The 25,845-nt window shown below is 42.5% G+C and overlaps 1 protein-coding gene across 1 annotated transcript in view; it reads left to right on the forward strand.

Annotated features, from left to right (window-relative positions):
- Positions 1-6,469: 6,469 nt before the first annotated feature.
- hip1r (huntingtin interacting protein 1 related) overlaps positions 6,470-25,845 on the forward strand; it is a 40,740-nt gene continuing 21,364 nt past the window's right edge. The window contains exons 1-4 of the mRNA XM_003222743.4: positions 6,470-6,656; positions 22,628-22,691; positions 23,849-23,991; positions 25,681-25,737. Of these exons, the coding sequence (XP_003222791.1) occupies positions 6,564-6,656; positions 22,628-22,691; positions 23,849-23,991; positions 25,681-25,737 (357 nt within the window). The 5' untranslated portion in view covers positions 6,470-6,563. The remainder of the gene's footprint in view (positions 6,657-22,627; positions 22,692-23,848; positions 23,992-25,680; positions 25,738-25,845) is intronic.

A 25,845-nucleotide genomic window follows, 5' to 3' on the forward strand; every position in this document is an offset into this window, starting at 1 on the left:
CCAGATTATCTGCTTTGAACTGGATTATATGGCAGTGGCCCCTTCCACACAGCTATATGAAATTGACATTGAACTGGATTTTATGGCAGTGTGGACTCACATAACCCATTTCAAAACAGATATTGTGGATTATTTCCCATGATATCCTGGGTTATATGGCTGTGTGGAATGGCCCTGTGTAGACTCAGGCCCTTTCCATACACCTGAATAAAATCCCACATTATCTGCTTTGAACTGGGATATATGACAGTATGGATTCAGATAACCCAGTTCAAAGCAGATATTGTGGGATTTTCTGCCTTGATATTCTGGGTTATATGGTTGTGTGGAAGGGCCCTTAGTTAAACCAGTTCAAAGCAGATAATTTTGCAGATAAAATAATATATGTCAGGTCACCAAGCAGGTGCCCTCCTGAGATGTGCCCTACAAGGATTTTAATCCAACAGATCTGGATGGCACCAGATGGCAGGGAAAGTTGGATTAGAACTGTGCCTGTCAGCAATACTTCACACATAATTTAAGGGATTAATGGATCCGGCAGTTTAAAAAAACACTCACACAGAGAGCGAAAACGAATTATTCAGTTTCATAATGTAAATACAATTGTACAAAAATAGAAGGAAGCCAAGAAAAACATTCTTCCTGCTTCTTCTACAATCTCTCTGAATGAACAAATAAATTCTAAAAATACAGTAGCAGTTAATCTGGGCATAGATCTACTCTGAAGTCATCCTTTTTCATTTTGGCACAAGGCTGATTTTAATAGCTATCCATTTATCTATCCTTCCATGTTGCATTGACTGATCTTCCACATTCAACAAAGAATTCTATGATTCTATATTAAGAAAGTGTGCACTTAGAACATAAGTGTTTTCTTTGCTCTTGCAAACCAAACACAGAACCGCTAGTGTTAAAAAGAGGCAAGCTTTGGGGAAGAAAAACATCTCGAAACCTCACAGTGTACGTCAGTTTCAGGTTTTGTTGTTTTATGACCACTCTGCCTCTCTGCACATGGAAAAACACTGCCTGTGCTGTCTGAGGAATTTTTTAAAAAAACTTCATGGGATGAGCTGTTTTCGTCAAAGCCATCTTTGTCTCAGCGCCGGAAACTTTTCTTTCCATTGCTCCACAAACAGCTGGCATTTCAGGAGTTTCCATGTAGATGAAGATATTTCACCTTGGCCACCGACAGCAGGATCATCAGGATTTGCAAGCCACAAGGAATGCCAGAGATGCCTACGGCTCAGTGTCACATTTTCTCCATTTCTTTTCATAACTCCTCTCCAACTCAAGTCCACACGTTGGCAGACCACAATGGGATTTGGGAATCCAGATTCTACTTCCCAGTCAGCCATGAAACTCGTTGGGTGAAGCCAAGAGAATGTCACCAGGGAAGTTCTAGTCAATCCACAGCAAGGAATAAATGTAGTTTGAAGTACGGTATACTTGCTTTTTTCTTTCTTTCACAAAGGAAACTTAAACAAAGACACAGGTAATCTCTCGGCTACCCATAATACATAGTATTGCCTCCAAATGTTGAGCAGTAGTGTGCAAGTTTTGACTGATAAATTCAGGATAAAGTAGAGAGTCTTCTCACTTTTTGATTTTCCATTATGATTTTTTAATATTAAGATGTGTTTTTAATTTAATTACTTTAATTGTTAATCTTGTGTTGCACTCCAGTTCAAATCTTTCTGAGAGCTGTCAGGTCTAGTTGAACATTCATGGGAGGAAATGGAATTGTACTGGTACAAGAGAAGAGCTGTGACCACCAAAAAGGATGCAGAGCAAAGATGAGCCTTTCCATACTGTATCAGGAGGGGATGGCTCATAGCCCTTTCGCAATTACGTTCATGGGACTGCAGTTGTCACTGCTTGCAAAAAAAACATAAAATTCCCAAAAGGGATGGGGGAGGGCTTGTCTCATTACATAGCTAGCCACTGTTTCCAGCAATCTAAACATACAGACACAGCAACAAAGACAAATAGTGAGCTCTCTGGGTTAGAGGTGTTCAGTATGGATGAAGCAAGCCCTTGTCAAAAGCCTCTCTATCTTAAACCATGGTTAGAACTCAGTACAAACCACTGTCACTTGATGCTGCAGTAAGTTAAAGCTATTGTTTATGAATTCCAAGGTAAACTGGATGAAGCTGCTCCAGAACCACATTCCATTTGAAAGCAGATGCCCTTCGAAGTAGCTGTTGGACTACTATCCCCAGCTGCTTTTGGTTTTCACTGTGTCCTTTGCTGAATTTCACCCTAAGAGATGCTGCTGACACACTCATGTATATGGACAACTCGACAAACACAGTCTATTTTCAAAAAAATTACACGGTGTTCACAATGAGGTGCACTGGACATTTGACAGCAGGGCCGGCCCCACTCATGCGGCAGCTGACGCCGCCGCCTCGGGCGCAGGCCCGGGGGGGCGCCGTCAGGCTGGGCGGGAGGCGGGGCACCGCCCTGACGGTGCCCCGCCTCCCGCCCAGTGCGCCCTGGCCCGTCTGGCCTGCTAGAAAAGGCCAGACGGGCGAGCGGGAGTAGCGTGGGAGGCGGGGCCAGCTCTGACGCCGCTCCCCCCCCCCCGCCCAGCGTGCCTTGGCCCTGCCTCCCACGCAGCGTGGGAGGCGGGGCCAAGGCACGCTGGGCGGGGGGAGCGGCGTCAGAGCTGGCCCCGCCTCCCACGCTACTCCCGCTCGCCCGTCTGGCCTGCTACACAAGGCCAGACGGGCGAGCGGGGGTAACGTGGGAGGCGGGGCCAGCTCTGACGCCGCCCCCCCGCCCAGCGTGCCCTGGCCCCGCCTCCCACGTTGCGTGGGAGGCAGGGCCAAGGCACGCTGGGCGGGGGGGGGGAGCGGCGTCAGAGCTGGCCCCGCCTCCCACGTTACCCCCGCTCGCCCGTCTGGCCTTGTGTAGCAGGCCAGACTGAGTCTGGCCTGCTACAAAAGGCCAGACGGGCGAGCGGGGGTAGCGTGGGAGGCGGGGCCAACTCTGGCCCCGCCCCCCCGCCCAGCGTGCCCTGGCCCCGCCTCCCACGCTGCGTGGGAGGCGGGGCCAGGGCACGGGGGCGGAGCCAACTCTGGCCCCGCCCCCTCACTATTCGCCCTGGCCCCGCCTCCCACGCAGCGTGGGAGGCGGGGCCAGGGCACGCTGGGCGGGGCCAGGGCGCCGGTGGCGGGGGCGCTTTTCAGCACCCCCGCTTTACATAAAAAAATATCTCCGGCCGGCCCTGTTTGACAGCACTGGCTTCTTTCATGTTTTCCTCTGAACAGACAGCTAAAGAGCATCTAGTTTGAAACTAAACCATGGGAGTGGTATGCATTTGAGTTGGAACACTGGTCAGAATTGTGTGAGTTGGTGAAGAACATCCTTTTTTGGAAACTGTAGGAAGGAGGGCAGGGCTGCCTGCCTTGTATTCATAGGCTTCACTGTTATTCAAGGGGAACAAAGCTTCAATTTAATTTCGGCTGGCTGTCAACGAGGGTGTGTAGGCTTCCTGCTCTCTCTGACTTCTTTTTAATTACAGAGTCAAGAAATAAGAGAGGGGAAGCAATGGAAACACAGCCACAAAGGGTCCAGATCTGTATGATTTTGGAAGCTAAGCAGGATAAACCCAGAGTAGTACTTGGATGGGAGACGATCAATAGATATCAGGGACTGTAGGCTCTATTTCAGTGACGAGAACTGGCAAAACCACCTCTGCCATATAATCCAGGGTATCAAAGCAGATAATCCACATTAACTACTTTGAACTGGATCACATGAGTCTACGCTGCCTATAATCCAGTTCAAAGCAGATCATCTGGATGTTATATGGCTGTGTAGGCCTCTCCAACACAGCTATATAAAATCCCACGTTATCTGCTTTGAATTGTGCTATAGGGCAGTGTGGACTCAGATAACCCAGTTCAAAGCAGATATTGCAGATTATCTTCCTTGATATTCTGGGTTATATCGCTGTGTGGAAGGGCCGATAGAAGGGGTCTGAGGATCCCTTGCCTAAGAAAATCCTATGAATAACTCGACAGGTAATGTGAAGGCACATAAAAACACATTGTACGGACTATTCTGGCGAGTTCCCATTGGAACTTACAATTGGTTTCAGTGACTTTTTAAATGCAGACAAATCCTCTTACTTGAGCCTGACTGGTTAAGCTTCTTGGCCGTTGTAAAGTGGGGATTGGTAAACTACCAGAACAGGCATTTCTTCATTTGATTCAAAGTAAACATTCTTTCTTTTCACAGGAGGCTCCCCCAATGTACAATTAGATAGATGTAAACACGGTATTAGAAAACATCTCAACTATTAAAATATTAAGACGCCCTTCTCTGCCAAATTATTTTGAACACAGTGATCCAGAGGGGATTTTAAATATTATTTCCGGATACCACAAAAGTGAGGTCAGAACAGCTCCAATTCTTCTCACAACAGGACAGGATGCTTCCAGGCCGTATGGCTAATTGGGTTGCTGTGAGTTTTCCGGGCTGGATGGCCAAGTTCCAGAAGCATTCTCTGCTGACGTTCGACCGTACTTTAATAGCCATGGCTTAATACTCTGGAGTAATATGGTAGTTTGTTGCACTTTTTGGCAGGGAAGGCAGTAGACCTTGGAAAACTACTGCCCCTGTAGTTCCATAGCACTGAGATGTGGAAACTAAAGTGGTGGAAAACTGCATTAATTTGACAGTGTAGATGAAGCCTTGGGCCTCATCTACATGGCCATACCATGCAGACTGAAACTGCATTGTCAGGGTAGATTTAGGGCTCTTCCAGACAGGCTTTCTATCCCAGGATCAGATCCCAGGTTTTCAGTTTATCCCAGATTATCTGGCAGTGTGGACTCATATAATTCAGTTTAAAGCAGAAAACCTGGGATCAGATCCTGGGATAGAGGGCCTACCTGGGATACTGTCCACCCAGTCTACTTTTACAACCTCTCAATTTTAATCCATGTTTTATTAGTTTTTGTCATTTATTTTTATTGGGTAATGTTTAAATTTTTATAACTGTGCATGTCTCTTGTCTATTGTTGTGTTTTATATTGCTATTGTTTTTATTCGGGTGTGGCCCCATGTAAGCCGCCCTGAGTCCCCTTTGGGGAGATAGAGGCGGGGTATAAAAATAAAGTTATTATTATTATTATTATTATTATTATTATTATATTTCAGTTCAAAGCAGATGTGGGATTTTATTCAGCTGTGTGGGAAGGGCATTAAAAAACCCAGATCTTGATATTCTGGGTTATATAGCTGTGTGGAAGGGCTCTGAGTCCACACTGTCATATCATCCAGTTCAATGTGGAGGTATTATTTATTATTTTATTTCCAGTATTTATATCCTGCCCTTCTCACTCAGAGGGACTCAGGGCGGTTTACACAATTGGCAACCATTCGATGCGGACAACATAGTTAAAATTAACAATATTATTTTGTAATACAATATAATACTAATAATACAATATAATAATGTTAATTATATATTATATATTACATGTAATATTAATAATAATATTACAATATATTGATATAGTACAATATAGTAATTTATTGCCAGTATTGTGCTATGCTAATAATATAATATTGTATGTAAATTTAATTTATAAGGCGCTCTGAGCCCCCTTCGGGGTGAGAAGGGCGGGATATAAATGTATTAAATAAATAAATGAATAAATAAAATCATAACAATACAGTAGAGTCTCACTTATCCAAGCCTCGCTTATCCATGCCTCTGGATAATCCAAGCCATTTTTGTAGTCAATGTTTTCAATATATCATGATATTTTGGTGCTAAATTCGTAAATACAGTAATGACAACATAATATTACTGTGTATTGAACGACTTTTTCTGTCAAACCTGTTGTATAACATGAAGTTTTGGTGCTTAATTTGTAAAATCATAACCTAATTTGATGTTTAATAGGCTTTTCCTTAATCCCGCCTTATTATCCAAGATATTCGCTTATCCAAGCTTCTGCCGGCCCGTTTAGCTTGGATAAGTGAGACTCTACTGTATATACAATCCATTAAGAACAATTAAATACAATATAAAATATAAGACATATGGTTAAATCCGTTCATCCAAGATCCGGCTTTGACGGCGCTCCATGCAGTCATGCCAATGGCCACATGACCTTGGAGGTGTCTACGGACAACGCCGGCTCTTTGGTTTAGAAATAGAGATGAGCAGAGTCGGACACGACTGGATTTACTGTCAGGGGAAAACCTTTACCTTTTGTGTGGAAGGGGCTATTAAAAAAAGCGTCACTCTTCCCAGCTTTGCCATAGGCTCCCTGGCCCAGTAGTTAGTCCCGTCAGGCATTGATTGGCACTGGAAGAGGTGGGCGAGTGGAGCCCGAGCGAGGCTCCGGATTGGCCGTGCGGGAGATAGGCGTGGCGCCTGACTGGCGAATGGCCAGGGGGCGGGCTGGGCGAGGAGGCGGGTCCGCCAGGCTTGTTCCCGCCCGCTGGGGGCGCCCTTTTGCCCCTTGCCTTGCCATCCCCGGCCGAGGCGAAGCAGCCGTGAGCCGGAGCCCTGGGCCCGGCAGAACCCAAGCCCGCCGGAGATGAACACCATCAAGAACGTGCCCGCGCGGGTCCTGAGCCGCCGCGGCGGACACAGCCTGGAGGCGGAGCGGGAGCAGTTCGACAAGAACCAGGCAAGCAAGCCCCGCTTCCCCCCCTCCATTCCTCCTCCTCCCATTGACCCCAATGCTTTCCCTTCTGGGGAAAAATCCCGCCTCCCTTCAGCCTCCCAATCCCTCTAGTTTAGGGGCTGCTTGGAGGGATCTCCTTCTCCCCGCCAATTTAGAAAGAATCGCTTCAGAATCGGATCCACCCAATCTGGGCCAGAGCTCCATCTGAAATAATCAGCATACAAAGATTAGAGGGAGAGAGAGAGAGAGAGGAGAAAGAAGAGCCCATTCGAGGCCCCATTGGTGATCTCTGAGGGCCAAAGTAGGGGAGGGGGATCTGCCTATTATTGAGAACATATTCCATAATAATAGAGGACCATTTTATTATTATTATAATATCATTATTATATTATTATAACTCGTGTTAGGGTCCTTCCACACGGCTGAATGAAATCCACATTGAACTGGATGCTATGGCAGTGTGGACTGAGGTAATTTGGTTCAAAACAGATCTTGTGGATCATCTGCCTTGATATTCTGGGTTATAAGGCTGTGGGTACGGAGGTAATCCAGTTCAAAACAGATCTTGTGGATTTTCTGCCTTGATATTCTGGGTTATAAGGCTATGTGGACTGAGATAATCCAGTTCAAAACATGGGTTATATAGGGCTGTGCAGACTGAGATAATCTGGTTCAAAACAGATCTTGTGGATCATCTTCCTTAATATTCTGGGTTATAGGGCTGTGGGTACTGAGGTCATCCAAAACAGATCTTGTGGATTTTCTGCCTTGATATTATGGGTTATAAGGCTATGTGGACTGAGATAATCCGGTTCAAAACATGGGTTATAGGGCTGTGCAGACTGAGATAATCTGGTTCAAAACAGATCTTGTGGATTATCTGCCATGATAGTATGGGTTATAGGGCTGTGTGGGCTGAGATAATCTGGTTCAAAACAGATTTTATAGATTATTTGCCTTTATATTCTGGGTTATATAGCTGTGTGGAAGGGGCCTTGGGGACAGAAGGGTGGATGAGCTAAAAGGCAACATTTTGGGCTCTTTCCTCAATTGTGATGGTGTCTAGAATGTGGAAATGTCATCATCATCCAAGCAAAAAATAATACAAAATATAATTTTTAAAAAACCCTTTCCCCTTTGCTTCCCAGGGCCCCTCCATAATAATAATAATAATAATAATAATAATAATTTATTTTTCTATCTCGCCACCATCTCGGGGCAGCTAACATGGGGCTATGCCATACAAAATACCCATGGAACTGGATGATATGGCAGTGTGGACTCAGACAATCCAGTTCCAAGCAGATATTGTGGATTATCTGTCTTGATATTCTGGGTTGTATGGCTGTGTGGAAGGGCCCACAGAAGGAGGAAGAAGAGGGTCTTTGGGATCAGTTTGCGGAGGCATCATCCTCTCCCCACCAAAAGATGAGGAGAGAAAAGCAGGGAGGAAAGGCAAAGCCATATAATCCAGAATATCAAGGCAGAAAATCCCACAATTTCTGCTTCGGACTGGGATATCTAAGTCCACACTGCCATATAATAATAATAATAATAATAATAACAACTTTATTTTTATACCCCGTTTCCATCTCCCCGAAGGGACTCGGGGCGGCTTATGTGGGTCGAGCCCAGATAAAAACAATAACAATGTAAAAAACATAGTTCAATGTGGATTTTATACAGTTGTGTGGAAGCCATCCTGAGTGAAATAAAGTTGCTATTATTATTATTATTATTATTATTATTATTATTATTGGGGGCCTCAGTGTCTGGCTTGGATCAGGCATTTAAAAAGTCACTGAACCCAATTGTAAGTTCCAACGGGAACTCGCCAGAATAGTCTGTACAATAACAAGCCCTCCAAGCCAGAGATGGGGAGCTCTGCCACCTGATAGCCATAACTTCCCGTGTATCCCTGCTTCTCTCTGGAACCACTCTTTGGTGTTGTTGCCTCCTTTTCACAATCTGGGTGGGTTCCGGCTTTGATGTGATTGTGCATTGTCCTCTGTGCCAGCCGTGCTGAACATTGTTTGAAAGCTAGCCTGGTGAAATGTAAATATCCGTCGATCAAAGGGGTGCAGGGAAAGACTGGGAAATGGTGCATCTGGCTTGATCGATAACGTTTGTGCCATTCAGTACACGCAGCCCGGAGGGCTTGGGACAAGAGGCTCGGGCTGCAAATCCCCAAGAACAGTCCTTCCTTTTCTGGCCCGCCCCACATTCTGGTCTCTGGGGGATCTGGTTGCAATAGTCTCTGTTTCTGTGATTGTTTCCCAACTGTCACATCAGAGAGGTGTGTGTATCCTAAGTGAACTTCTCAAAGCGGAGGCTCGCAACGCTTTGCAAACCACACCCCGTGAACTGGAGTCCCTTTCCCCTGGTTTTAGCAATTGAATTTTGGGGTGATCTCTGTGGTCGCTGGGAAAGGCAGTCCGTAGATATTCAGAGGTGCTGATGGCAGTGACATCTGGCATTCCAGAACAGGGCCATGACAATGCAAATAGAGTATGCCCCCGTATCTACTTGTCCGCTAGTTTCACTCCCAACAAAATATATCCTGTGTAGGCATTTTCTGAGTCCTCCAGTGTGACTCTATGGGATTCTTATCCTTCATTTCAATAGAGTTTGCCTCACGAAATCTGGAAATGCAGCTCTTGCAGATATGGGGGTCATCCTCTAACTTAGCCTATGAAAGACATCCTTTTCAGAGATGTATTTATTGGTCTGTTACCTTGTATATTGATATTTGTACCTCTGTGTGACAGTTCTGGAAGGAAACCTGCTTATTGTGGCCAAGCAATTCCTACCCTGTTGCTAAGCTGACCTGTAGGCCACAAAAGCCATAATTCACCACACTCAAATCTTTTCATTTTGAAAATGCCAGACTACATGAGTGGGACTGTTTGTTAAAAAATAGAGTTTTTGCTGTTCTGGTTGGTTTAATTTCTTTATAGTTTAGATTTAATTCAAGCAAAGCATGCTGTTATTTCCAAGTAGGCTGGGAATGGGGATGATTGCTTTTGTTGTCATTTTAAAACCCCATCAGCTGACTGCAGGGCGCCTTCTAAGGCTGGATTTAAACTGCCATATGCACGATATGGTCAGTGTAGACCGTGGTTCTCAACCTGTGGGTCCCCAGGTGTTTTGGCCTACAACTCCCAGAAATCCCAGCCAGTTTACCACCTTCTTCAGTTGAGTTAGTCTGCAGTGCCTTTCACATTTGGGTGCTGCGTTTGGTGGTCCCTATGTAGACTTATCTACACCTGCATAGGATATGGTAGACTCCTCCACTGTATCACTGTATTTTTCGCCTCCAAATGTTCTGGACTTTTGTAAGAACTAGGAAGGGCAACACACCTTTCTGCCAGGTTACACAATGTTTTTTGGCAGCTGATGTGGTGTTGACACTGTGGAGGGAGGGTTGGGGGGAAAACGTGTTTTGTGGCACCTTCAAAAAAGATGGATATGCCTATTACAGTAGTTTGTAGTCCACAAAAAACACATGCTGTAACCTATGTAATTGTCTTTTATGGCTCCTCAGGATGCTTCCTTCCTGAATTTAGCACTCCTTTGAGAATGGGAAAAAAGGCAGATTTCCTTCAGTTGTGGTTAAAAACAAACATGGCTTTCCCTTTCCTTTCAGGTTCCCGTTTTTAATTTTTTTGCAGGGCACACTCCTCTTGTTTTGTAATCACCTTGTGGCTGAAAATACAGACCTCTCCAATCACCTGTTGGTCTAGTGAATCCGGTTTGGCCCGCCAAACCCAGAGAGATGTTGTTTTTGTTGGGGGGGGGGGGGGGAAGAGTGGGCCCAGCTGAGTGACTGTTTTGCTTTGTACAACTTTCTTCTTTAACAATGTGCTGGTGTCTGGAAAGGGTCAGTAGTGAAGGACACACATGCATAAAAACCTATATATTGATTGCATTTGAGGAACTTGAAGTGTAGGTCAGGCATGTAGGTTAGGGTAGGTCAGGCATGGACAAACTTCGGCCCTCCAGGTGTTTTGGACTTCAACTCCCACAAGTCCTAACAGCCGGTAGGCATTTAGGACTTGTGGGAGTTGAAGTCCAAAACACCTGAAGGGCCAAAGTGTGCCCATACCTGGTGTAGGTGCACCTTGAGACGATGATATTTTAGTTGTTATTATTATAAGTTAATTATATTTATACTCCACTTCCTCTCCAAGATTGAGACCCAAAGCAGCCCACAATTTACAATTAAAATACAGTAGAATCTCACTTATCCAAGACTCGCTTATCCAAGGTTCTGGATTATCCAAGGCATTTTTGTAGTCAATGTTTTCAATATATCATGATATTTTGGTGCTAAATTTGTAAATACAGTAATGACAACATAACATTACTGCGTATTGAACTACTTTTTCTGTCAAATTTGTTGTATAACATGATGTTTTGGTGCTTAATTTGTAAAATCATAACCTACTTTGATGTTTAATAGGCTTTTCCTTCATCCCTCCTTATTATCCAAGATACTCGTTTATCCAAGGTTCTGCCGGCCTGTTTAGCTTGGATAAGTGAGACTCTACTGTACACAAAAAGGTAGATATTACAATAGGATTAAACTCAGTATAATTATTTAAAAAACCGAAGGCTGATCTGTCATCGAGGGCGTCACTGATTTGTGTGTGTGTTTATCAATCCATTGCATTAGTTCCTCCCTCTCCTTCTTCCCCTCTACTTCTTCTATTCATTTATATCCTGCTTTAATCTCGATTGAGGTGCAAAGCAGCTCACATCATTTTTAAAAGCCATGCTGAAATCCTTGGGGGACTCTCTATGCGAACCTCATGACCATTAGAGGCATGTTTGGTGGGACGTGTGGGAGGGCATCTCCAAAAAAAACTTTCCTCTTGACTTTGATTTCTGGCAATCCACCGCCTTCAGTGCATTTATCATGATTTACCATTGTTCCTTCCATATTGTTTTAACCTTTGAAGTCGTTTTCCATTTTAATTAGACTGTGAAATCAATACGCGATTATTGTAAGCCATTGAGCGTCCCATTATGGAAGAGAAAGGCAGGCTGTCCATTCAATACAGAAATAATATGTGTATATGTGGAAAACAGCTTAGAGAAGACTAACCTTGTGGGCTGTGGATTCTGGATGCTGTAGTGAATCCAAGCTCCGATAGAAAGAGGGAGAGCTGCCTCACATTGGGCTGGACCATTTCCCTCATCTGTCCTAATCCATACAGCCATATAACCCAGAATATCAGGGCAAATTGTTGAACTGCGCATTCCATCAACCCCAGTTGTCATAGTGATGAGGAATGCTGGGAGTTGGAGTCCAGCCACATCCGGAAGGCTTCATGCATTCTAGCTCTACTTATCGCAATGGATCATTTGATAACTTGGGATCAAACAGCTTCTGCTCTTCCTGGGTGTTTAAACATTTAGAGATGGTAGTAGTTATATTTTTGGATAATTATCCCCAGAATCCCCCAGTCATCCTGGCCACTTGGACATCATACTTGTATAAAAAATTTTTTTTAAAAGCACATGCTAAAATAAATATCAAACAAACAGACCTTCTTCCATTTATCAGGAAGAATTGTGGAAGAAATGCACCATTCAGTTGGACAGGGGCTTTTACAGGATGGCTTCCAGCTGCATCCTGCCGGACACTAACAAACTGCCTATTATTCATATTCCTATAAAGTATTTGTATCAATTTCAAAAACCAATTGCATTCATACATTACTCCCTTCTCCAAATGGGGTGACAATTTGCATGTGCCACAGTTATCAGGAGGGACGGATTTTCCCGATTTGCACTCGGGATGAATGGCAGACGGAATGCCATCTCAGCAGTTTGTGTCTGTCACTGCCGTGGTTTCTGTAACCTTCAGAGGGCTGCCTTTACTCCAAGAGATTTCATATCTTCTTTCCTGCCCGGGACCTTCACCTGCTGCAATAAAACTTTCTATTCGCCTTTTCGCTATCGCTGTTTACAATAAAAGGTAATCCCTGCGCGGGGTGTGTGACCGGAGAGATTTTCCACTATTTCCCGACTTCCAAATGAAATTAGCAGAGAGCAGGATTGTGTTCTGGAGGTGGTGCACCAATTCCAATGTGTATTTATTTATAACATTTTAAGGTGCCTTTCGAGCAGGGATGGTCATAGTTTAGAGGCAGTTTCACCCCCAACATCTCCAGCGAAAAGGGTCTCGGGTTTGCAGGGTTGAGAGAAGATCTCTTTTGTTGGTAGAGACTAGGGTCTCTTTTAAGAGAAAAGGCATAGTAATAATAATAATAATAATAATAATAATAATAATAATAATAATAACCCTACTTGAATCTGCATGCATTATTTGCCGATATATCACATAGTCCTATACACTTGGGAAGTGTCTGACGTGTGATCCAATACAAAAGCTAGCCTAGTGATGTTGTTTTCTGTGTACTCATCTTGTTGTGTATCTAATAATAATAATAATAGTAATAATAATAATAATAATAATAATAATAATGGAAAGCCAACAGCTGTCGGAACAGTCAATAAAAGGCTTGATCAGTGACTCCCAAACTTCAGTCCCCAGATCATATTGCAAAGTCTTGGCTAGCATTACCAATGGTCAGGGATTCTGGGAGCTATAATCCAACATTTGTGGAGCTGTTGACCAAGATAAGGTTGCCCACTTGTCTTCATCAGAAGTCAACTTCTTCTCTCCATAGACTGGTTAAAACTTTTGTTGGGAGAGACTAGAGGGAGGTATGTCTTGCTATTAGTTGGCTGTACTTTTCCTACACCTCCAAGTTTGGATGGCTATGATTTTTGAAAGACACCAAACCTTCTTGATTCATGGTGGCTTTCAGTCTATCCAACCGAGAGTCAAGTGTCAAAGGGGAAATGAGCTCATGTGGAAGGAAGTCGCCTTTTCGCAACCAGGAAGCCTAAATGCAACTACCACCCCCGAAGCTGAAATACCCGTTTGGTCTCCAAACACGGCAATTAACTCCCTGGCTTCGTGACTACATCATCGCAGTGGTTCCGAGCTGTTTCTGAGTCACTTCCTTTCCTCTTGGTTGGCTGCTTGAGCGAGAACGGATTGGCGTCTTGGAAGCTGGCAAAAGAAGCCTGGCTGGCAGGAGATGCTGAAATTTTGGGAAAAAAACATGCTACTTGCATATCCACCAAGCAGTTTGATAGCATTCAAGAAGGGATTAGCGTCACTTAACTTCAAACGCTCTTGAGGCATGAATTATTATCCAAATAAAGGAGCCAATGCACTAGGTTGTGAGGTCTGTTGGAAACTAGGCAAGTGGGGTTTATATATCTGTGGAGTGCCCAGCGTGGGAGAAAGGACTCTTGTCTGTCTGAGGCAAGTGTGAATGTTGCCATTGGCCACCTTGATTAGTATTGAATAGCCTTGCAGTTTCAAAACCTGGCTGCTTCCTGCCTGGGGGGATTCATTTGTTGGACATTCCGCAGATATATTAACCTCACTTGCCTCGTTTCCAATAGACTTCACGCCCTCTGAGGATGCCTGCCATAGATGTGGGCGAAATGGCAGGAGACAACGCTTCTGGAACATGACCACACAGCCCGAAAAACTCACAGCAACCCACTGTATTATTATTATTATTATTATTTTAAGGTTTGAGGGAAGAATCATTTTTTGTGGGTGATAACTTCCAGAATCCTCTCATGAAGGACTTCTGTGGACAACAAATCCCGGATCCTCTGAGAAATAGCTTTTCGGAGCTCTGTGACAGCTGTTCTCCTTTTCAAAACCCAGGATAGCCGACCATCCCTGTATTTTATGACTTGAGTTCCTAGTTGGAAATGGCAGCAGGTGCAAATAATTGAGCCATTCCTATGGGTCCTGAAGTAGGAATTGTCTCTGCCTTATTTTGACATTTTCAAGGTGCTACATCCTACATAACCGAGGACATTTCTTCTACTGCTTGTTAGATTGGTAATAGGCCAGAATTGGAAAGAAAGAAAAGAATTGGGGGCAAAGGGCTTATAGAAAAGCTAATATCTACTATTTGAGATAATAGAAACAAGCAGCCAAAATGAAATGTCATTTCATCTGGTTTCCTTTTTATAAACTCCACCAGGAGTGGTGAATTTTCACCTCCATAGCCACCTCTGGGCCTCTGGAGAGATGCTTTTGTTCCATGACAAAAAGCCATTCATGTCTTCAGTTCCGATTACTTTCTCATGCCGTGAACCAAAGACTTCACGCAGATGTACTGGATTTTTAAAAAAAATGTTTTGAAAAATCAATACGCGGGTTCTTTGTGTGTTTCTTGTTTTATTTTTTTCAAGGTGGTATCACAGTGTCGTTTTTGTTAATAACTAAAGATAAACTTGAAAAAGGAAAGAAAAACTTCACTTGATGGGGCTTGTCGTGGGCCGCAAGGCTGTTTCCTTGGAAACCCAGGAAACGTGAGATGAGACCATTGATCCATCTACCTGGGCTTGTCAAAGAAGGAGCTGGGTAGGTCTTTTGCATCATGAAAAAGGGAGGAGGAAAAAAACCTAGCAGCATCTTTCAAGTTAGAGGTATGAATCATAGAATCATAGAATCATAGAATCATACTTCCTCACTGTGAGGGCTGTTCGGCAGTGGAACTCTCTCCCCCGGGCCGTGGTGGAGGCTCCTTCTTTGGAGGCTTTTAAGCAGAGGCTGGATGGCCATCTGTCGGGGGTGCTTTGAATGCGATTTCCTGCTTCTTAGCGGGGGGTTGGACTAGATGGCCCTTGAGGTCTCTTCCAACTCTACTATTCTATGATTCTATGATCTATGATTCTAAGAACGCACTACCGTTTTGGATCTGTGTGCTTTCCTTTACTTTTTTAAAAATAGCAGATATTATATTGTGCATGATCACTTCCTTGGATTTTCAAATGACAGAATGCCAAGTATATTACTGGACAGATTAAGCGGGCACACCCTTCAGACACACCTTGCGTTGTGTCAGTTTGCTCACCTGCTTTGCATGACTTCATCCCCTTTGTGTGTACTTCAACAGTGGCTGTGTAAAATCCCCATGTCACTGCGAGGAATCAGGGACATCTTCGCATTGGGATGTGTGGGCTGATGATGGACGAATGATTACAGATATGAGCATATCTTACATCCCTAGATTTCTCACATTACCATCAATGTGCTCTTCAATACATGGCAAACGGGAACAACAGTGTCTCAGTTGCCCTGGTCAGGTCCATATTGAGGGATAGATGGAATTCCCAGAATGCTATGTCTCCATTTTTATGCTTATTAGAAAATGTTTGTGTGTGTTTTAATTAAAGTGGATATAAGAACAGTGCACAAGGGCCCATGAACTGGGGAATTGCATAGAAAGCTGCTGTCAACCCAACCAGCTCTATTTCTCAGAGCTTGGTAGTATTACTTTCCAATCTGTTCTAGTTGGATTTTTATTTTCTCTGGTTTTTGAGGGTTTTTTTTAAATCTCCTTGGGTTACCTATCTGACCACTAGTCTTCTTGTCTGCAAAAATGTGCAGGTATGATTGGGCAATTCCCTTTGACATTGAACACTGAAGAGTTAATAATCCAGTTGCTCAGCACCAATACAGCAGTTACTGTCGAAAGTGCTTTGCATAAATGAAGCGTTGAAACGTGAAATGTAACAGCTAGGCTCTAAATGCTTTCGAAAGTACATACAGCTTTTCCTGTTGCCAGAAAGATGAGGGCTAGGTTCAGATGGACTTTTTTTTGCAGAGAGAGCATTCCATAAATATACAGATTCCAAAGTAAAAAGCCTACCTTGTGTTTGAGAAGAATCCAAAGTAGTTGTGGCATCCATCGTTTAGCTGTGAAATTCCACATGCTCCAGCAGTGTTGCTTTGTGTCAAAAATGTGCCTTCCTTGTGTAGTCTAACCTAGTCTCTATTTCACGGCTATCATAAATGTTGCTTCTGACCTTTGCAGATTGTGTATATTGTATTTTTACAAGTGTCGTATCATGCTTTGGAATCTTCAGGTGTGAATAGCCATCATATGCCAGTAGGACCACAAAGAAGAAGGATACCCACATTATACTGGAAGGCTAAAAAGGTTCTTATTGCCCATAAAAACTGAACCAAGCCGACCTTGCTATTTCCTTGTTCCTTCTAGATGGAAGTCTAGCAGCAAGGCATTTGTAGACTCCTCTGGAAGGCTCCAGGACCTCATCACAACTATGGCCCTTGTGGTCTCCTCCAACTATGATTCTATGGTGTTGCATCATGGCGTCACCATAAAGTTGCCTTCGAGTCACCTGTTAACTTTGGGAAACCCCATGAATGTCATATTTTTCTTAGGCAAGGAATACTCAGAGGTGGTTTGCCAGTCCCTTTCTATGAAATAGAGCCTTGAGCACCTGGGATTTCTTGAGCTTTTTCTTGTCTCATCCAAGAAAAGACAGAATTTGGTGCCTATAGGACCTTTGAGTCATATATTAATTAGGGTTTTAGTTTTTTTTTTTTTGCCAATTTGGAGCTGAATGTTTGAGGAACATCCTGGGGGACTATGGGACGTCTAGGAGCTTGTCAAGGGCCATATGTGACCCACAGTCTGCCTGATTCTTACTCCATCATCTGCCAAAGGTTGTGCCTGGTGAGAGTTTGCCGTGTCCTAATAAGTGCTGTTATTTTTATTTAAACCCCAGACTATTGGAGTTGACCCACTTTAAGAGGTTGTGTCAACTGTTTTTGAGTTTTCTGTTTTGGCAGCTGTCTGGCTGGCAAACTCATAAACCTCCTTCTTGTGGAATTTCTCAGCTGGGCATTTCATTAAAAAAATCTATCAAATTAAACTGAGTTTGCTAGGTCCACACAGCTTGGATGAAGCCCTTTCGCCAGCCGGATGCAGCAGGCCCAATGCTGGGGAGGAATTATTAGGACGCAGGAGCATATGAAAAGGAAAATGACAACTTAATGAGAAGGGAGCTGAGATCAAGGGCAACGCAAACAGGCTGAAGTTTGCAAGCACAACTTTGCCCCAAATCTGTAGGCAGGGAGCCTGCTTTCGTAGGTTTATCATCAGCTGTGTAAATACTGTTTCTGTATTTCGTTTTGTTAGGTGAGGCTAACACAGACGTCTGCTTTCTGTCTTGAGTTACATTAGAAAGGGTCTCAGCGGATGCCTGCCAATTTTTGTATAATGAATTGAGAAATCCCTTACGGAGAGAGGGACAGAAACCACCATGTCAAACTACACAGAGAAGCCAATGAAATCCACAAGCATGTGGACAATTTCAACAGAAAGGAGGAAACCATGAGAATGAACTAAATCTGGCTCCCAGTATTAAAAAACTCTGAAATCAGGACAGTCAAGAAAGAACAACACTCTGAAAACGGGGGAATTCCAGACAAGAAATAATCAGGGCCAGCTAACACCTCCAAACGAAGGATTCCCCCAGGCAGGAAGCAGCCAGGCTTTGAAACTGCAAGGCTATTCAGTGCTAATATTGTAGATGCATATAATATTATATGTATATACAATATTATATTGTGTATACATATAATATTGATAATAATATTATAATGGAATACAATATTATACTACTAATAATACAATATAATAATATTAATTATATATTAAATGTAATATTACTAATAATATTACCATATAATGATATAGTACAATATAGTAATTCAATGCTTATATTGTGCTATGCTAATAATATATCGTATGTTCATTTGATTTGTAAACCGCTCTGAGTCCCCTTTGGGGTGAGACAAGCGGGATATAAATGTAGTAAATAAATAATCAAGATGGCCAACTGCAACATTCACACTTGCCTCAAACAGACAAGAGTTTTTTTCCCACCCTGGATGTTATTCCACAGGTATATATATTTAGATATACCCCACTTGCCTAGTTTCCTCCCAACCTCTGAGGATGCCTGCCATAGATGTGGGCGAAATGTCAGGAGAGAATGCTTCTGGAACATGGCCATAAAGGCTGGGTGCAAATGCTGTTTCAAATTTGGGATCTTCCTTTCTGTTTTCTGATAGAGGTTATTCTAACTCAGGCTATTTATAATGAGTCCCGTGATCAAAGTTTAAGACAAGCCAGAGATTCACTTTTCCTCGCTCCTCAGTGACTGCAAGACGAAGTAGCAGTTTGAACCAACAGCGTGTAAGAACACATCTGGGATGGCTCCGTCAAGCATTTAATATATATAATCCTTTTGCCGCCAGCGAGCGGAAGCCTTGCAGGTTAAGGAGACAGGGCAATTAGTCATATATTGCTCTCAAAAGAGACGGCATCGCTCATTTCTACGGTTCAGCTGCAGGACTAGTTCTTGGAATCTAAATGAACCAATCCCACAATGGACTCTTCTGTATGAAATGAGGTCAGGCCTGGAGCGATTGGAAGACAGCTTCTCTGTCTAGCTCTGTCCATGGTGGAGAATCCATAGAAGGGAAAGAATAACTCGTGGGGTGTTCCAATATGCCTATCAAAATTATATCTGTGGATTGGGTTGCATTTTGAAATTATGTACAGACTCGTGCCACAGTAAATTCTATACATTTGTGGTGTGTTGTGAGACGAAATCGTTCCTCTTCTCTGCCCTCTCATCTCCCATCCAGCTTCATTGGATGGCCACTGGTTCTAATATTCCATGAATGGGGAATTTCTTTTGTCCTTTTCTCTATGTGATAGACAGACAGCATTCAGGTCTGTTTTGTTTCTCTGCTTGTTCTTTTGAGATTTACCAGCCAGAGTCAGCCGTGAAAGATGGACACAGAATTTGTAAAACTATGAATTGAGATTCTTGTGATGAATCCATGCAGTGCATAATTTTATAAGCCTGTTCTTTTTCTCCCTTAGCTTACATTATTTTTTTCCTGAATGTCAAAACTTCCAGGACTTCATTCTTATAGTCTGGGCACTGACTCTGGATTGTAAAGTTATGGTAGCGCTGCAGAGGATATCCTAGTATCAGTTACTCCTGTCCTATCTTTAATTCATGAATATCTTCAAATGGCTATGGCAAGTGCTTCCAGTAGTTTTAAAAAATAATAATGCTATGTCCTTCCCTTGAAGTGCTGGTAGAAAAGAAAATCTTGATGTGGAGCATTTTTACAGGAAAACTGTATTCCTGCTATCCTTTTGAATAGGAAAGCTATCCCAGTGCCATGGACTGGTGCTTGGGTCAGGGATCCTGCATATCAGGATTCAAATCTGTTCCCACTGGTAAATCCTTCTGCATAACATGCTCCCGAAGTACCAAAGGTACCGGATGAAACGAAATCTGTGCACAACCCTAATTTATATTACAATATTACTTTGAGGTGTGCCAAGTTCGGAAACATTTGCTGCTGAGGAGTGTCCACTCAGATTGTGGTTTGTGGACAAAGAAGTGTCCCCTCCTTCAACTGATAGGGAAGAAATACAGAAGTCGAAGGTGTTGTCAAGTCCAGTGCCAGGCCGAAAGTATTTTGTGGCACTCTTAATAACCGGTTAAGGAAATCCTGGCCCAGATGAAGACTACTTAGGTAGTAATTAATTCTGTCTTGGTGTGGGATTGACTCCGTAGTTTTATGAGGCACAGCCGGGATAATATTTTTACATGGATGGCCACATTGTGTTATGACTAAGGCCGCAATCCTGGATACACTTACCTGGACGGAAGTGCTATTTAATGTAGTAGGATGTCCTTTCAGGAGAGCATAGATGGTGGCTCAAGTACCCTGGAGGCATCAGAACTTTTCTGATCTTGGAAGCCAAGAAGGTGAGCTGAGGTCAATACCTGGATGATAGACCATCAAGAGATACCAGGTGTTATGTGATGGATGGCAGAGGAAGGGACTAGCAAATCCACCGCTTGAGTAATAATAATAATAATAATAATAATAATAATAATAATAATAATAATAATAATAATAATGTGATCCAATACAACAGCCAGCAGAGTGTCTGCTGTGGACTCAACTTGTTGTGTTTCAAATAATAATAATAATAATATATCATAATATAACATCACACAGTCCTAGACACTTGGGAAGTGTTCGACTTGTGATTTTGTGATACAAAATCCAGCATATCTATCTTGTTTGCTGTGTCATAATAAAATAATAATATACTTTATTTATATTCCGCTCTATCTCCCGAGGGGACTCACAGAGTGGATTACAGGTACATATATGGCAAACATTCAATGCCGTTATACAATTGACAAAAACAGACAGCACATAACCAGAGGCAAGGCTTCCCTCTTTTCATCTCCGGCATCTGACTATGCTCGACTCGACCGTGGGGAGGTGTTGTTGTTTCATTTTTCCACGCTGAGGGATCTGTTGTCCATGGACGCCTTCCTGATTGAATTTGAATATTTCAGGGTGCCTTTTACCTCCCCGCCAAGTGGTACCTATTTATCTACTCACATTGTTGTATTCAGAGAGTGCTGCTCATAACCAATTCAGAAATGAGAGCCATTTTATGTTAATAGAAAATACCTACTTTTTGTAAAGGAAACGGGGGGTTCCAAAAAAAAATGACCACATGTGCTGTTTGTTCTTTGTAGAATAAATCTTCTCCAAGTCTTCAGGATGTCAAATAGATTGAGAAAATCAATTATTCTTCCAGACAGGGTTTCCTGGCTGTAGAGCAACCCATTTTTCAACCTGAGTATGAATCATTAGGAAGACTCCAGAGTCGTCTTTCATGACCTGCTGGTTGCTTCCCCCTTGTCTTCTGTGGTGTGGACATCACTTTTTGTGTGGGCAGGAGAGACAAAAGTATTAATAAAAGCTCTCTGTCTCCTCCCAAGTACAACAGAAAGGCTTCATGTTGTATGAACCGACTGGTGAATTAAATGCCCTTTCCCCCCTCTTCCTTCCTAAGAGTATTATCCAAAGCCACCATCTGTCTAGGTAATTCCTAGGATGAAGTCCAGAGGCATACCTGCTGCTTTTTTTTGTCTTCCTCCAGATCAACCAGGATAAATAATTCAGTTCCAAATGGACCCTTTTGCTATGTCGTGGTGCTACAAGATGCTGGAAAAGTACCTTATCTGGGAGGGTGCCAAAAATACAATAGTGGAATCTCATCTGTTCCATTTCTACCAAATAGTGTTTGATCTCTATGCTTGAAAGATGATATGTAGAGGAAGCGATGTTATTATTACCGCTGTATTAACTCCTGTTTTATTGTCTTACTATGTTTTATTTTTTGTATATTGTGCAATGTATTTATGCTGTTGTTTTTGTAAATTATGCTGGTCAGGCCTTGCCCCATGTGAGCCGCCCCGAGTCCCCGTGGGGAGATGGTGGCGGGGTATAAATAAATAATTTATTTATTTATTTATTTATTTATTTATTTACAGCATTTATATTCCGCCCTTCTCACCCCGAAGGGGACTCAGGGCGGATCACATTACACAGATAGGCAAACATTCAATGCCTTTTAACACAGAACAAAGACAAGACAAATATAGGCTCCGAACCTACCTCGAACTCATGACCTCCTGGTCAGAGTGATTCATTGCAGTTAATTGCAGCTGGCTTGCTCTCCCACCTGCGCCACCGCCCGGGCCCATTATTATTATTATTATTATTATTATTATTATTATTATTATTATGCCTATATACAGGTCTCCCATGCTTTTTGATGACCCACTTTTTAGATTGTTTTGAATTACACCCAGAGTTGTTCTTTTGTCACACATTATTATTATTATTAATAATAACAATAATAACTACTACTACACTTTATTTATATTTCGGTCTATCTCCCCGAGGGGACTCAGAGCGGATTACAACATACACAGATAGGCAAATATTCAGTGCCTTTAATACAGTGGAAATAACAGTGACATACAAATGCACTGTTTGAATAGGCAAAGAATACCAGTATAGGTATATAGAATGCCAGTATACATTAAAACAAGATGAGGGTGGTGGGGCGTATTACTCCATGGCTCTAGAGTTCGACATCATTGTTAGTGATGCTTTTAACATCCGCTTTCTTTGTTTTCCCCAATCTCAGGCTATGAGCATCAGCAAAGCCATCAACACCCTGGAAGCGCCAGTGAAAGAGAAGCATGCCCGCAGTATCCTTTCTCTTGGCTTTGTGTGTCCCTTGATCTTTCGGACTCCCTGGATATTATTATCATGGAAGTTCTGTCGGAAATATTAAAAAGTCATTACAAAAAAGGGTTAAGTAAGCTTGCAGGAGAGTGAGTAGGCCAAAGCCTGTTCGAGTCAGTGGGCCAGAGCTAGTGTTGTCCTGAGGTGTGTGAGAGAAGCCTCAGTTTGGGAGAAGCTTTGGTGAGAGAAGTCCCAGGTTGAGGGCCTCATGTGTGAAGGAAGCTCCAGTGTGAAGACTGCTGTGTGTAAAAAAAAAAAAAAAGGCAACCGGCGCTAGGTCATGTTGCTACTAATAATTTACTCTGACTTTTAAGCCTTCTGGACAGCTGGGTAGTCAATTTGGAGGCCTTGTAAACCCATATTAGAACTGTATCTTTTTAGACGCACATAGTCTGGAAAATACTCTCACATTCTCTGCCTGTGGACATCATCTAAAGACCAGTCCTTGAGTAGAACATAATTGAGTCCATATTATGGGTTCCGTTCTGCATATAAAAACCCTTTAATGAACAATATGTTCCTGACTTTTCCACATCGTTGCAGTCATGGAAGTCATCTGTGAATTTTTTTTGGGGGGGGGGCCTGGCCGTCACACTTTGAAGCTAGCTTCAAACTGTATTAAATGGTCAGCGTGGATGGGACCTCGGTCTCATAATAATAATAATAATAATAATAATAATAATAATAATAGCAACAACAACTTTATTCTTCTATCTGCCCCATCTCCCCGGAGGGACTCAGGGCGGCTCACATGGGGACCGAGCCCAAAATACAGCATAAAATACAACAGTAAAACGCATTTAAAACATATAAACATATAAAACAAAGCATATAAAGTACAATAAAAACATAACCAACCAACCAATAGCTAAGGCACAGTGAGCATATTCAAGATTGGAAGTAAGGCAGTAGAATTTAGAAATTCAAAATCGTTCTGTTTCTTGCGCCAATATTGCAGCTGTCTAATAATGTGGCATTTTCTCCATGGTTTCATAGAAATTACGACATTGGAGAGGCTGCTTCCCATTGTTGGAGATGGGAAAACAAACAAGGAGAGGTCTTTGGTCTCCTTGCCTGCCTTTACATACCATATTTAAAATTGGCCTTGACTTCTACATAGGAATTATTCTAGGGACTCATCATGAGAAAGGAGCATTCACCTTTTGGTCCTATGCCATCGGTCTTCCCTTACCCAGTAGTGCCATCCTGAGCTGGAAGTTCTGCCACGTTCTCCACAAAGTCCTCCGGGATGGGCATCCGAATGTAAGTTTTCCAATCTCCTTCTGTTTAATTTGTGGATAAGACTTCTCTTACAGATTCAGCGATAACCGCTTTATTCATTCTCTATTGAGTTAGTGTTACAGGTAGGACAGTCTGTACTCCTTGTCTGATTTTGCAGAAACATCCAGACATCCTTCTCTGAGGTCCCTTTCAGACAGACCCTATATCCCAGGATCTGATCCCAGGTTTTCGGCTTTAAACTGGATTATATGTGTCCGCACTGCCAAATAACCTGGGATAAACAGAAAACATGGGATTAGATCCTGTGCTATAGGGCCCTGAGACAACGGGAAAGCTGGAATTGCAACCCTGTACACGGAATGCTTGTAGGAGATACATATCCAGAAAAGGAGTTGCTTAATGTACAAAATATAAATCATCTGTGATTCCAGTGACTGAACAGAGGCATTGACTAGCTGCTGCACTTACACAGGGTTAGGTCAAAACATTTTTCTGCCTGAGGCAGGACCGAAAACACCGCCATCCCCTTCCCCAATCTCAGGATATAATACCAATTCCCGGTAGAGGTACTGTATATACTCAAGTATAAGCCTAGTTTTTCAGCCCTTTTTTTAAGACTGAAAAAGCTCCCCCCGGCTTATACTCGGGTGAGGGTCCTGGTTGGCTTATATTTGGGTCAGCTTATACTCGAGAATATATGGTGCATTTATTATTTTTCTCTATTATTGTTGCTACTATTACATTTATTTTACTCTGTTTTTATTATTAATACATTTAATATTTCACTCTGATATTATTATTATTATTGTTATTATTATTATTGCATTTATTATTTTACTCTATTTATTTTACATGTATTATTTTCCTGTATTTATTATTATTATTACATGTATTATTTTACTCTATTATTATTAAAAGGATACATAAGCACATTGACATTGAAGAAGATGAGAATAATGATTTGATCAGAGTTGGACAGTCTTATCTTAAATTTGAGCTTGATGTAAATATTCAAAAACATTTAACCTACTGATGCCTCAATTAATGTAATTTTATTGGTATTATTTTTATTTCTGAAATTTACCACCCCCGGCTTATACTGGAGTCAATGTTTTCCCAATTTTTTGGCGGTAAAATTAGGTGCCTCAGCTTATATTTGGGTCAGTTTATATATGGTATATTGGCACCTCAGGGAACAAAATCCCACAGGCAACTCTCCCTGGCCCGACATTAAAAATATAGTAACAAATGAATAACCATTTATTGCCTTTCCATGACATCAATAGCCTGAGGCCTGAGGTCACCTCCAAATCCTGTCTACAGTTTGGATTCTCTTTAAAAAGCTACTGGAGAAGGTTAAGTTTCATATATTTTGTGCTCTTGCCAACCAATTATTTGACTGCTGTAGACTCTGCATCATACATTACCTCCTTTTCCCACTCTTTGTGACTGAGATCAGTTCAGTGCCTGTTGATCGTTGTAATGGTATTGCTGATGTGTCTTATAATAATAATAATAATAATAATAATAATAATAATAATAATAATAATAATTTTATTCTTATACCCCGCCCCATCTCCCCGAAGGGACTCGGGGCGGCTTACATGGGGCCAAGCCCGAATAAAACAATAAAAACAAGACAAGAAACCAATGAAACCAATAACACTTACACTGTGGTCCTGTGCTTGCTTCTCCCTGTGCTCCATTTAGGTCCTTCAAGATTGTCAGCGATATCGAAGCAACATCCGAGAAACCGGGGACCTCTGGGTGAGTTCCAGAAATACCCTGGATGCGACCGCTTCATCCAGAGCTTGGGAACACTGTCTTTTGATTTGGACTTGAATACTGGATGGTGGTGATATATTCCTGGGTGGG

This window comes from Anolis carolinensis, chromosome X (genome assembly GCF_035594765.1).
Source record: "Anolis carolinensis isolate JA03-04 chromosome X, rAnoCar3.1.pri, whole genome shotgun sequence".
NCBI classification, from domain to species: Eukaryota; Metazoa; Chordata; class Lepidosauria; order Squamata; family Dactyloidae; genus Anolis; species Anolis carolinensis.